The following is a 14074-nucleotide window of genomic DNA, read 5'->3' as shown; positions in this document are numbered from 1 at the left end:
AGATGGCATGGACAAGGGTTCCTCCACCAAAGAAAGTTTAAACATATAAAGAGAAATGCCCAATCCAGGAAGCGGGTACTGCTAAGCCAGAGGGGTTCTGGCAGTGCTTAGGGAAGGGTAGGGCATGTGAGGGCTAATGAAATCAGGAGGGGGCAGAAGACTCCAGCAAACATTGGGAGCAGAAGCAACTCCATATAATTGGATGGGTTGGGGGAGTTTGAGTGGGCTTGGAGACACCAGAGCACCCAAGGCCTCAAATGCCAGACCAAGGAACCCAGGCCTTCTCCTGTCTGCGATGGAAGGAAAAGAAGACAGCCTTCGACTCTCTCACTGAGTAAACAATCCCTCAGTGCCTGCTGTGGGCATGGATTGTGCAGCATCAGTTAGGGAAGATGCAGAGGTGTGGTTGACAAGCTGTGACCCACAGCAGGAAGCTCCCAGACTAATTTCTTACAGCCTCAAGCTGTATCCTCACTCAACAAACATTCACTTATGTGATAGCTAGCCTCAAAGATGGTCTCAATGATCCCCTGTTCCTGGTACTCATGCCCTTGTGAAGTCAGTGGGAGGGACCACCCTGAATACGGTTGACCTGTGTAACTAATTAGTTATTGCAAAATAATAGCATGTGATTTATGAGATTAGGTCAAAAAGGATGATTGTGGCTTCTTCTTCTCTTGGATCAGTCATTCTGGTGGAAACCAACTATCATAGCATGAGGTCACTCAAGCTGGAGAGGCCCATGTGGCAGGGAACTGAGCCTCTCGCCAACAGCCATGTGGGTGACTCATCTTGGGAGCACATCCTCTAGCCCCAGTCAAGCTTTCGTATAACTGTAGCCCTGACCAACATCTTGACTGCAATGTGAGGGAGACAAAAATCAGTCCACTAAGCCACTCACAAAATCCTGATCCACATGTGAGACGATACATGGTTGGTGCTTTAGGCCATAATATTTTGGAATCACTTGCCACCCTCAAATGAATACAACTGATGCCTACTCTGCTCCAGCACTGTGCCCAACACACTGTCCCCACTGCCACCACCTAGTTCAGGCTGCCATTGACTCATCTGGACCACCACAACAGCTCCTCCCTGGTCTCCCTGCCTCCTGTCCCCAGCCCCTCCAACTTCTTCTCCACATAGGACCCAGACCAAATGGAAGGCCCATTTATCCAAAAATGTTCATGAACATCAGATCATGACTCTTCCCTGCTCAAAGCCTTCCATGGCTCCCCATTGCTCTCAGTTAAGTATTTTGTGTGGTTTCCAGGAGCCATTTGCAACTAGGCAAGAGCAGTGGAGTTTCTGGCATCCCTAAGCTGATGTGGGGCTAGAGTAGGGAGCAAGAAGAGTCTTTGCTTCCTCTGGCCCCTGGAATGACAATCCAAGGGCCATCTGGGGAAGGTGGGGCATCCCGGCAGCTGGCGATGAGACAAGGGGGCAAGTTTGTTCCAAGGGCCACTGGGAGAATGTCCAGTGCACATCCAGTTTCCTCGACTTCCTCCAAGGCAGAGCAATGAGGCAGGAAGTTAGGGACATCCACCCTGTTCTGCCCCAAAAGCAGCATGCCCTGGGGCCCCTGGACATGCAGTGAAAGACTGTGGGGGGCTAGAAAGGATAACATAGCAAGCCTTGGGGGAGGCACTATGAGGCGTCTGGGATGAAAATCCATTTGCTAAAGTCTGAGGACCCAGTATGTTTGAGGAACTATTGCTAAACACTTTCCAAGCGTTTGCCCACTGCAGCCTCCCTAAGCAGACGGATTGGGTCCTATGCTGCCCTCACTCAGCACACAGAGGCACGGGAGGGAGACCCTTGGCCAAGATCAAATCCCAGAGTCAGAATTTGAAGCCAGGTGTGACTCCAGAGCCCTGTTCTCATCTGCCTACTCTGTGCCCGACACAGTGGGAGGCAGTGGTGTGAGCAGGACGGTCATGTGAGCCCTCATGGAGCCCAAAGTGGTGAAGAGACAGTAATCCAGTTCCAGGAGTGGGATGTGATCAAGCAGGGAGCCAGGGCAGCATTGAGCTGGGCACCAAACTCAACTTGGTGGGTACTGAGCTTTGCAGAGAAGGTGACATCTGTTCTCCTGAGGAAAAGACATCCCAGCAGGGGCTGGATGCAAAGACTGGGGCTCAGCGAGTTGAAGTGACTTGCCTGAGGCAACAGAGCTGGGTGAGGCGAAGCTGAGGACAGTAACCTTTCAGTGAGAATCATCCCACCTGGAACATGCTAAGTTCCCCTGGTGACTCCTGTGATCTTCACTCCCAATGACACTGTAAGGCTGAGTCACACCAAGAAAAAGGTCAGGACCCAAACTCAAGCTCTCTGCCTCCCAGTCCAGTGTTTCCTGTGTCCAGTCCTGGGAGGAACGCTAGGGAGGACCTTGGCTGTGACCTTGGGGGAATCAATGCCTGATGGTCCTGAGGTAGGGACTTGGTAAGGTCAGGAACAGTTCCAAGTCCTCCCTGCTGTGTCCCCACAGCCACCGCGGGCAGGCTTGGCTCTGACAGGAGGCTCATCCATTACCAAACAATTCATGAGGCCCAGGCGGAGGGGTGAGGGTGGGACAGAACTGCTCCCGAGCTGTGACATGGGCCTGTTGAATGGGGAAGGGTCCTTAGTCACCAGCGAGTCTCCAGCCAAACCTCAGAGAGGAGCCTGGAGGTGCCCAGGCTACGCAGGCACAGGGCTGAGCCAGCGGCATCTCTGAGTCACAGCAAGGGCGGTGGCGGGTGACTCAACCCAGGCCTTACTTCCCCTCCTGCAGGGCCAGGCTGACAGAGCTGGAGCCAGGAACCCCTTTGCCTGTCCTCCCAGGGTGGGTATCTCCCAGGCTGCTCACTGCCCCACCCCCAGCCTTGGGCTGCCCCTTCATGCAGTCCTGACTAACACTCCAATAGGAAATTTAGTTATGTGAAGGAATGATCCCACCTGAATCCCAGGACCCCTAGACCCCAGCACCAGCCGTGTCTAGGACCCTGGGCTCACACAGAAAATGGAGACCATCCCCACTTTCCAGATGGACCTGGAACCTCAGAGAGGGTGGATTGACTAGTCCAAGAAAAGGACAGAGCCAGCTGGCATGTTCATTCTCTTCTCCACTCCTGGCCCTGCCCAATGAGTACTTCATTTCATCCTCCCCAAGGGGATTCTCTGGTGGCACAGTGCTTAAGGCATTTGATTGCTAACCAGAAGGTTGGTGGTTCAAACCCACCAGCCACTCCATGGAAGGAAGATGGGGCAATCTACTTCCGTAAAGCTTTACCGTCTCGGAAACCCAATGGGGTCACTATGGGTTGGAACTGACTCGGTGGCAGTGGGTTTGGTTTTTGTTACTGTTGCTTGGAAGGGGATTATCATCCCCATTTTATCAAGGCTCACAGAGGGGAGGAGACCTGCCCAAAGTTACACAGTGAGATGGGCAGAGTAGGATTGGGCCCTGGTCTTTCTGCTCCAGGCTGGGTCCTTGTCACTCCTCCTTAATAAGTAGTCTCCGGGGGGAGGTAGCTGGGAGAAGGAGTTAGGTGTGTATGGGGCTAAGGAAAGGCTGAGAGAGGTGAAGTGACAAAGCTGAGGTCTGTCCTGGGAAGAGAGAGGAGCTGAGCTAGCCCTGGGGTTGGAACTCCTGTCCCAGGGTCTCTACATGGGAGCCTGGCTCCCCTGCAAGGCCCCTGGGCCAGCTCTCCAGGCCCTGTTCCTGAGCTATGGCCATGGGTGCCCTTGAACAGGGACAGGCCAACGGAGATATTTTAGAGAGCACAGGAGTGTGTGGACAGGGGCCTGGACAGGCCGTGGTGGGCAAGGGAGGATGTCCTAGTTGCTGCACGGTGGGTGGATTCACCACTCTCCCTACTCCCTTGACTGTACCTCCGAGGAATGACACAAGAGTACAAGCAAAAATAGTTTATTTGAGGACGGAAGACCCAAAATTGGGGGGGGGGGGCAGGATGAGGCCACAGCAGCTGCCTAGAGTTGGCACAGAAGACTTCAACTCCCTGGGGGTAGCCCAGTAGCAGAGAAGCCCTTCCTGGAGCCCCCAGCTGCCTTCCTGACCAGGGAGGGATTGTGCAACCGTCGAGAATCATCGGTCATCATCGTCGTAACACATCAAGGTTTTCCAAGTTTGGCCAGCAGTGTTCAGTGTAGTAGTTGGTACTTCTAATAATTACTCTGACAAGCACAGTAACCGTGCCAGGCGTGGACACACCATCCAGTGGTGAGTGGGTCTGTGATGGGGTGTGGGAGGCAGGGCGGGAGTGGGCGTCTCTGGGAGTCCCCCTTCCAGCCGCCAAGGCTGCCCTTCCAGAAGGTGCCTCACCCTCCTGGAGCCCCACTGGTTATAGCTGCCTGCCCCGCAAGCAACGGCCGAAGTGGGATTCAGGGCAGCACTGTCACAGGTGGTTCAGAAGCTCCACCAAGTCTCAAAGACCCTTGGCAGGCTGGTCCCTCCGCCACAGCCCCTGGCGAGCAGCCCAGGAGGCCACGGACTCGCAGTGGTGGTAAAGGAACATTCCAGAAAGGGTGAGTGCAATGCCCACGTAGCTGGGCGTGCTGAGTTGGCTGCCAAACAGGAGCCGGGACAGGATGAGGTTGCCCACGACAGTTAGGTTGCCCAGGACGTGGACGGTGAGGGCGGAGGTGAGGGCCAGCAGGGAGAAGCTGGCCAGGTTGTAGAGCACAGACAGGAGGCAGCTGAGCAGGACGCAGGCCCAGAGGGAGTCAGCAGGAGCAGGTGGCGGGGCCACGCCGGCCTCCAGCACCAAGGCTGCACCCGCCAGCAGGCAGAAGCTGGGCACCGAGGTAGCATACAACAGGGTCACCGCGTCCAGCCTCTCCTCCTGCAACAGGGCACCTGCAACCAGGACAGCAGCCATCAGCACGCTGTGGAGAAGACCTCCCCCAACGCAGCCAAGGGTGACCTGCACGGTCTTTCCTCCCAGACCCTCTGGCTCCCTGCTCCAGGCAGCTCTGAGCCTATGGCTCTACACCGTCATGGTTAAACACCTGGCATCAGACCCCTGGGTTAGTGACCTGTGTCCCCTCTGTCCTAGCTGTGACCTGGGCTGGTGTGAGGCACTTAACTCTATAAGCCTCAGCTTCCTCACCTGTACAACTGGGTAACAATAAGACCTACTACCACTTCAAGGAGCTCTGGTGCCAGCATGGATAAGGCATTTGGCTGCTAACCAGTAGGTCAGTGGTTCAAACCCACCAGCCACTCCACAGAAGGAAGATGGGGCAATCTACTGCCGCAAAGATTTATAGCCTCGGACACCCAATGAGGGTTGTGATGCGCTGGAATTAACTCAATGGCAGGAAGCTTGGCTTTCAGCAGAGCTCTGCCTAAGGCATCTGACTGCTAACCAGAAGGTTGGTAGTTCAAACCCACCAGCTGCTCTATGGAAAGAAGACTGGGCAGTCTACTTCCGTAAAGATTTACCGCCTCGGAAACCCAGTGGGGGTTGCTATGAGTCGGAATTGACTTGATGGCAGTGGGTTTTTTTTTTTTAAGGCAAATTTATGTTAATGAGGGAGGAACAGCTCAGAAAGGGAGAGGAAGAACGGTTGCACAACTGTAAGAATGTCATCAATGTCACTGAACTGCACCTGGAAACTGTGGAACTGGAATATGTTTTGCTGTGTATATTCTCAACAAAATAAATACATTTAGGGAGAAAAAGATCCTAATGCATAGGATTGTTATAAACACTGAAAAAGATAACAAACATAAAGCCCTTAACAAGGCAACCAAAAATACCCTCAACCTGTTGACAATGAATTGACTCCAATTCATTGTGACCCCATGTGTTACAGAGTAGAAGTGCCCTGTGGAGTGTTCTTGACTATAATCTTTACGGGAATGGATCACTCGCACTTTCTTCTGCAGCACTGCTCCATGGCTTTGAACCATCAACCTTTAGGTGAGACGTTGAGCGTATACTGTTTGCCTCACCTAGGGGTTTACTAACAAGGTAAAAACAAAACAAAAAATGGACAGTGGCCTTGAGTCAATTCCAATTCATGGCAACGTCATGGAAGCCAGAGCAGAACCGTGCTGCACGTGGTGCCCGGCTATCACTGTCAACCACTCGGAGGGGGATCAGTGCAGGAGATCCTGGATAGAGTGGGAGAACAATGCGGAACAAAACTAAAAATCATTAAAAAAAAAAAAAAAAAAAAACAGGTTTGCTGGTCTGTTAGAGCCTGATGAAAGCCCTGAGACTATGGCCCCTAGTTCCCCTTCAGGTCTGGAACCCAACTCACTCCTGTGGCTTCCAGCCAAGCTATAGACAGACACATGGGGTGAACATTTACATCAGGTAGGTACACTCCTTGGAGTAATCAATCATGGCAGAACAGAAGGGCAGTGTTTGCACAGGGAGATAGCTCAGGGGGCAGGACTGCATGGGAGGGAAGGACACAGGGAAGAGGTAACTACAGGGAGGAAGTAGGAAGAGAGCTGTTACATTGTCGGGAATTGAAGTCAATGCCTTGAAACAAAATGTGTCTGAACTGCTGGATGAAAAACGAATTTGCTCTGTGAACTCTCACCCAAATCACAACAAAAATCAAAAAAGAAGAACAACTGTGCTCCACAGGATTTTCAGTGGCTGAGTTTTTGGAAGTAGATCACCAGCCCTGGCTTCAGAGGCACCTGAGTGTATGTGACCCTCCAACCTTTCAGTTAGCAGAGAGCTCTTAAACGTGTGCACCACCTAGGGCCTTAACAAGGTAAATGCTTAGTAAGTGTAATCACTAAGTAACTAAATAGTTAAGTCAGCCTGTTAGCACCCACTTCAAACCACCTCACAGGATGGGGCAATAGCCTGCCCACAGCACCTTCCCCTGTTAAAAAACCTTCAAAGGCTCCCCCTCAAACAAAACAAAAACCCACTGCCATCGAGTCAATTCTAACTCATAGCTGATGCCCCATCACCACCATTTCTGAAGCTGCAAATCTTAATTAGATTGTCTCACCTTCCTCCTGTGGACCAGCTGGTGGGCTTGAACCACTGACCTTCTGATTAAGAGCCAAATGCCTTACCCACTACGCCACCAGAGCTCCCCAGGGGTTCCCCAGGCCCTGCAGAAAAACATGCTGGTTCTCAGGCCAGCTTTCAAGGTCTGGCACCAACTGGCCCCGATCCACCTTTCTTGGCCTGAGCCCTTTTCACGTCCATCAGGACTCCACACCCCAGCTCCCAGCACCACAGCAAGGACAGGCCGGCAGAGAGGACCAGCACTGCCACTTACTGGCCATGTGACCTTTCAATGAAAATGAAAGAGCGTTTTAAAAGAATAAATTGTTCGAGCCAAAATGGTGAGTCCATCCATTGCTTCATTTACTTATGACCATTGGGGTGACAAGGGAACAAGCAGGCCATTGTTTGGGCCTGGCTCTCACTCGTTGGTTCTGTTATCAGCATCTTCTGCCATCAACACCGAAGCTTGCCAAGATACATCCAGCACTAAGAGGAAACCCTTTAGCTTTGTAAGGAAAGAGAGGATCCTACCTACCATCTTGCATATGTGCAAGTGTGTGCATGTGTGTGCATGTGTGTACACGTGTGTATGCGCGTGCAATCACGTGGCCAGTTCAAAAAGGAAACAGCCTCCATCAGCAGGCAAACAGAGCCCAGGTGAGAAGTTGGTATTTGCAATGATGGTTTTGGACCCCCTCCAAGTTTTAGTGGCGAGTGATGAGTAACTGATACAGGCCTCCTCCCAGGGCAGACTCTCAGCATCTTCTGACACACACATTCCAAACAGCCACAAGGGTGCTTACTCATAGGCTATGCTTAGAATAGGAAATTTTCTTTCTTTCTCGGTTTCATTCTTCTGTTTTGGCTTTGTTCTCTAGGCAACCGTCCCTCAGGCTCAAGCATTTCTAGAAAGGAAGAGATAATTGGAACGCCTCCTGCTCACTCACTTCCAAATTTAGTGCCCTTACGAGCTGCCCGTGGCCTGCGTGTTGAAAGACCAATTGCAGGAAGGCATTTGTGTTTTCGGATGAACTTCACCTTTGGTGACTCTCACTTTCTACAGGGCAGCCAGGCAGGGGGGGGACCTCATCTCGCCACCCAGGCCCTGGCAGCCTCCTCTGCCTCCCACCCAACCCTCCGCTTCGCTCCCTGCAGCCTAGGGAAAGGTGGTCCTCTGTCAGGGGCCATTCACCCCCACTCCAGGCCCGAAGCACCAGCCTGTTGTCCTCTACTTGTTTCAGCATCTCAGTGTGCCAAAGATCCTGCCACACGCAGACAGACAGCTGCCCCCTTCTCTTGACTCTCTTTCCTTTGCTACTGGCTTATCACCTCTCTGTTCCTCCATTAGCCATGTTGATATCAGGCAAGGTCCCATCTGCCCAGGCTCTAGTCTCCCGTGCATAAAATGAGGAGAGTGACAAAAACCTTCATTACAGAGGCAATGGAGGTACTGAAAACAGGGCCTACTGCCCTGAGGTACTGCTTACTCCAGCAGCTGTTAACAATCCACCATACTGCTCCCTGTGCCCTGGCATAGCCTGCCTCCTGTGCCCAGAATGCCCTTGGCTCTCTCTCCTTAGGAAGAGCTGGACGTGGTGTGGGCACACAGTGAGGGCTTGGTGTTTGGCACTGTTACTGTGTTATCGTTATTGTTATCACTCCGTATCTCCTCCTCCAGGCAGCAGCCTCCTCAGGTCTCCGTGGGAAGAAGCCACACCCAACCACACCCGTGCCCACCTGGGCTCTGGCACTTCCCATGAGCCACTGGGACCTCTCCTTCTGAGTACATCTCCCTTACTGGCCTGAGAGCTCTGATGAGGATCGGGGAAGTCAGGTTGCTCTCTGCTGCAGGGAGGTACAGCTGAGAATAAGGCCTTCCACAAAGCAAGCTGGCACTCTGCTTCTCAGCTCTTCCTGGGCAGAGGTGTCACCCCTTCTTGCCAGAGGGTCCCCCTGGGCCTGCTACTGGCCCAGGAAGGATGGCCCTGCCCAGAGCTGCCTGTTCTCTCCTCTCTCTGGACTCTTCCTCTGCTCCAGGGAGTCTACTCTCAGGAAAGGAGCTGCTATCAGTCATTTCTACTGTAGTCTGAATTTGGCCTCTTTCAGAGCCTCTGGCTGCAGAAGCCTCCACTTGTCCTAAACCTGCATCTTCCCTCAGCTGCAGCGTGTTCCTGCCCATCTCTGCCAGGCTCCCATCTGAGTTGGTGGGGTCTCCAGCCTCCTAAGTTCCCTTCTCAGCAGCCTGAGTTATGTGGCCATGCCAGCCTGCCAAGCCACTATCAGAGTCATTAATACAGCCACCATTTAAGGAGTATCTGCCCTCTGCCAGGCCTTATGCTGGGTGCTGGGGACTCAGAGATGCCCCAAAGCCAGTCCCTGCCCTCTCAGAGCTGCTGTCTCTTGGGAGGCAGACAGGTAGCCAAATGGCTACGATATAGCATTCAGACGCAGAGTCCTATGGCAGCCTGGACCAGGCACCATACCTGACCCTCCTCAGGGCTGGCCATCTGAGACTTGGAGAAAAGGAGGAAACTGGAGGAGACCAAGAAGGAGCCCAATGCCAGGTACCAGTTACTCTATACCAATGTGCATAGGGGTAGGTGGTCACAGCCCTCCTGCTAGCCAGGGCTGCCTGGGGCCCTGTGCAAGGGACACTGGGCATCAGTAGGCCTCAAGCCCTGGCCAGAGGGCCCCATTGGGTCAGGTTTCCCACCATAGACTCATGCTTAGAGCTCATGCCCTAGCTCAGTCCCTAGCTCTCATGTAACCTGAGGACAAAAATAGAACTGGGCTTTGGCCCTGCCTCAGGATCTGGGAGGACAGGGACAAGGTCTCAGGGTCCTGCTCGGAAGATGCCAGGACAGGGCTTTAGCCACAGGCTGCCTCTGACCCAGCTTGGCCCTCATTTCCTTCTCCCACGTGTGGGTCACGGGATCTAAGAGCTGGGAGGGAGGGAGAGCAAGACGCCCCTCCATCAACAATGACCTGCCTCCACTGAACAGATGGGGAGACTGGGCCCAGGACAAGACCCGACCTAACCAAGCTTGTCCAACAAGTCTGAGCAAAGGTGTAGCTGGAACCCAACCCTCCCCACCCCAAGTGGGCACCCAGGCCTCCTCCACATCTCCTTTGGATTGAGGCAGAGACAGGATGGTTGGGCTGGGACTGAGATATCCCTCAAAAGGACAGGAAGGGCAGCCCCTACCCTTAGGCTGAGGGATTTAGCAGGGTTTAAGCCTGGAACCCAAGGAGCTCTGGTAGCGCAGTGCCTATGGCATTTGACTGCTAACCAGAAGGTTGGCGGTTCAAACCCACCAGCCACTTCATATAGAGACTATGGGACAATCTACTTCCATACACGATATACCACTTTGGAAATGCAGTGGGGGTCGCTATGAGTTGGAATCGACTTGATGCCAATGAGTTTGGTTTGGTTTTTGGAAGCCTGGAACTCAGCCAGACCCTCACCTGTCCCTGTCATCAGAGCCAGGCTCCAGAGTTGGGCAGAGCAGGCTTTGAGTCCCAAGGAGCCATGTGGCCGTGGGAAATCACGAGACCTGTCTGGGTCTCAGTTCTATTTGTAAAATGGAGATGAAGTTCATGAAAACTCAAGGTCAACACCCAGCACCGGGTCTGTCATGCTATAGGCTCCCAATGAACACCAGCCAAACCACTTGCCTTCCAAAGCCCTGCCTTCTTACTCTCTCCCTGGTCCATGCCCAGGCCTCCCTCTGGGTCCCACAGTCTTACAACTCATCACTTGGACTGCATGGTGTCCAAGTGCCTGGGTTCAAGTCTTGTCTCTGCTGCTCACTAGCCACATGGCTCAAGGCAAGCCTCTTCAACTCTCTGTGACATGGGGACAATATGACATGGGCCTCAATCAAGGCACAGTGTGGGGATCCGATGAGAGCTTTATCATGGCTTGACAAATCATGGGACACAGATCTGATAACTATTATTAAATACTGGTTGGATTTCCAGAAGGAGCCTTGGTGACGTAGTAGTTAAAAGTGCTCAGCTGCTAACAAAATATCAGGGGTTCAGTGGTTCAAACCCACCAGCTGCTCCACAGGAGAAAGATGTGGCAGCCTGCTTCCCTAAAGAAACCCTATGGGGGCAGAGCTATAGCTCTGTAGGGTCATTACATGGCAATGGGTTGGTTGGTTGGTTTGGGGCCCCAGGTTTAGGGCCTGGAACACTCTGAGCTTCAGTTCCTGTCTCTTCCTAAACCATAAGCCTTGGTTTCCTCATCTGTAAAATGGGGTAACTGCCATAGCTTTCACAGGGCCATCCAAGCCATGCACCCAGCCCGCCCCAGCTCCCTAGCCAGTGACCCAGGCACTCACTCTGCTGAATGGACTTGAGGCCTCGAAGGCAGGTGGCCGCCAGCAGGAAGCCACAGCCAGCCGGGGGTGCTCGGAGCTCTCCGGCCAGACCGCAGGCAGCCCCCAGGCAGAGCGGGCCCATGGCCGCAAACTGCAAGGGGTGGTGACGACGCCCCAGCAGCAGTGCAGAGAGCGCCAGGGTGAAGAGGGGTGTGATGGTGGTGGCCAGCTGTGCCAGGTCCAGGGGTACAGCGCTCAGGCCCACATTGCCGCAGGCCATGGAGGTGCCCAAGGTGAGGCTGAGCAGCAGCACTCGGCATCGGGCGCGGCCAGGCAAGGGGCGTTGTGCCCCCCAGTGGCATGCCAAGGCCGCTGCCAGCATGTGCAGTGCCGAGAGCAGTAAGGGACGCCCGAAGCCATGCACCGTGAAGATCCACTTGTTGAGGCTTGACATACTGGCTCCTGCCAGTAGCCACACCAGCGCGGCCATGGCCACCTGGGCCCTGCCAGGCCGCCTGAGGGCCTGGGGGCTGCCAGGGGGCCACTCAGGGGACCCAGTCTCCCGGGCACCGCCAACCCCTGCCGCTGCCTCCGCTGAGGTCATCCTGTCGTCATGGTGCTCCAGGGGACAGCGGCGGCACATCCGCACTGGTGGGGCCGGGGCAGGAGGACGACTCGCCAGGGAGGTGCTCTGGGGCCCCAGAGCGCCTCGCTGCGGGCCAGGCCGGGTCTGGTTTCTGGGGCCCAGTGGCCCTTCTCTGACAGGTGAGGGCACCACTTCCTGTGGCAGCCGAGATGCCGGTGCTGTGCTGATAGTCTCCGGGCTCGGACTGGGAAACCCAAGGTCCTGGCCTTTTGACAGATGATGGAACTGAGATCCAACCAGGTTCATAGGTGCTCACGCCCGGCCTGGCGAGGGCACCTCTGCTCCGTACCAAGGGAAGCCTCCGCTCTTCTCGCCTGATGCCCACGCTGCGCTCTTACACGGAATCATCGTTCCTTTTTCTCTCCGGGCGGCAAGCGGTTAGGGTGGGGATTCTGCCATCGCCGGGACCTCCTGCGTGCTCAGGCCGTGACCAGGCCTGGAGTCAGGAGCGATCCGGGCTCCCGTGCCGGGTGGTTCCAGGGGGTCGCAGCTCGCTGCCTCCTCCGTCAGTGCTCAGGCCGCGCGGCTGACACTCTGGCCCGCTCCCGCGCAGCGGCCCAGACCAGGCAGCAAGCTCGGCTCGGCTTTGGCTGAACCTGCGCTCGGGCTCTGGCTCCGACCCCGGCGGACTCCCGGAGAGGCTCTGGCTCCTAGTGGCTCAGGCTGCGACTCAGGCAGCGGCTTCCGCCCGGCTCCACCTCGGCGGGGCGGGCGCGGCCCAGGCGCTCTGGGCCCCGCCCTCGGCCCCGCCCCAGTCAGGCCCCGCCCCTAGAGCAGCAAGGCAGCGCGGGGTGGGGGCGGACCCGGAGAGATCTCGCCCCGCCCCTCAGCGCCCTTTTCCTCCCAGCACCTCCGCCTAGCATTGCCTCTCACAGCGTTTCCTAGGTCTTCTGCCCACGCTTTTGCACATTAAAGCTCCCCGAGTGGAGTGGTCAGCCTCCCCTGCCCCCAGCCCCTACCTGGGGTAGGAAGTCTCCACTCAGAGCCAAAGCGAGCCCCCGATGGAGACCGACACACAAGGTGGGGGACACTGGGAGAGAGTGCCCCATGCTGTCTTCAAGGATGGGGGCATTGAGGAGGGACCCACGGCCCCCCTTCCCAGGATGAGTCTCAGGGCCGCCGGGGTTATTCCGTGGGACCTAGGCATTCAGTAGAGCCGGGCCACTGGGCCCCTTACAGTCCCTCCATCGCCCCTCCTTAGTCCCAGCTTCCCCTTATCCCAGTCCAGGGCGGCGCCCCCTCTGGCCGCAGAAGGAAATTGAATCACCAGGGCCACCCACAGCTGCGGAAGCAGCGTACAGGCCAGCACCCATCCTGTGGCCAGCAGACTGTGGGCACTCGGGGCTGACTCATAACTGGGCTTCCTGGAGTGCCCAGCTCCCAGCTCTGGCAGGACAAAGAGCCCTGGGCCGGCGTTGAAGCAGCTGCTACCAAACCCCGCCCTACCCGAGCCTCAGTTGTCCGCATCTGAGACTTGCGCTCCCTGAGCTCAGCGTTTTTGGATAATTAGTGCCCCTCAAGCAGGACAGCACTATCTCAGAGAGTGTTTCACGGCTGTTCATGAGGTTTTCACTGGCCAGTTCTTTGAGAAGTGGGTGGCCCCTTCCTTCTTCTCAGTCAGAAGATCCGCTGAAACCTGTCCGCCATGGGTGACCCTGCTGGTATTTGAAACACAGGTGGCACCGCCTCCAGCCTTACAGCAACACGCAAGCTACCACGGTATGACAAACTAACAGACAAGTGGTGGGTAACTGGAGGGAAGATTGAAGTTCTCAAAGATTTCATATTACTTGGTTCCACAATCCACACCAATGGAAGCAGCAGTCAAGAAGTCAGACGACTTATTGCACTGAGCAAATCCTCTGCAGAAGACCTCTTTAAAGTGCTGAAGAGCTAAGATGTCTCTTTGAAGGCTAAGGTGTGCCTAACCCAAGCCATGGTATTTTCAATCACCTCATATGCTTGTGAAAGCTGGACAATGAATAAGGGAGTCCAAAGAAGAGTTGATGCTATTGAGTTGTGGTGTTGACAAGGAATACTGAAAGTACCATGGACTGCCAGAACTAACAAATCTGTCCTGGAAGAAGTGTAGCTGGAATGCTCCTTGGAAG

At 54.9% G+C, this 14074-nt stretch overlaps 1 protein-coding gene across 1 annotated transcript; it reads right to left on the bottom strand.

The window, feature by feature from the left end:
- Positions 1–4427: 4427 nt before the first annotated feature.
- SLC35E4 (solute carrier family 35 member E4) lies at positions 4428–11960 on the bottom strand. The gene is made up of 2 exons (XM_007953924.2): positions 11339–11960; positions 4428–4858 (listed from the first exon to the last, which is right to left on the bottom strand). Exons 1-2 carry the CDS (start codon positions 11958–11960, stop codon positions 4428–4430), a joined length of 1053 nt encoding a protein of 350 aa, XP_007952115.1.
- Between the last annotated feature and the right edge of the window lie 2114 nt (positions 11961–14074).

This window comes from Orycteropus afer, unplaced genomic scaffold (genome assembly GCF_000298275.1).
Source record: "Orycteropus afer afer isolate SDZICR_OR568_19922 unplaced genomic scaffold, OryAfe1.0 scaffold00420, whole genome shotgun sequence".
Lineage (NCBI taxonomy): Eukaryota > Metazoa > Chordata > Mammalia > Tubulidentata > Orycteropodidae > Orycteropus > Orycteropus afer.
Note: the sequence above shows the minus strand (reverse complement) of the source record. Positions and strands in the feature narration are given on the sequence as shown.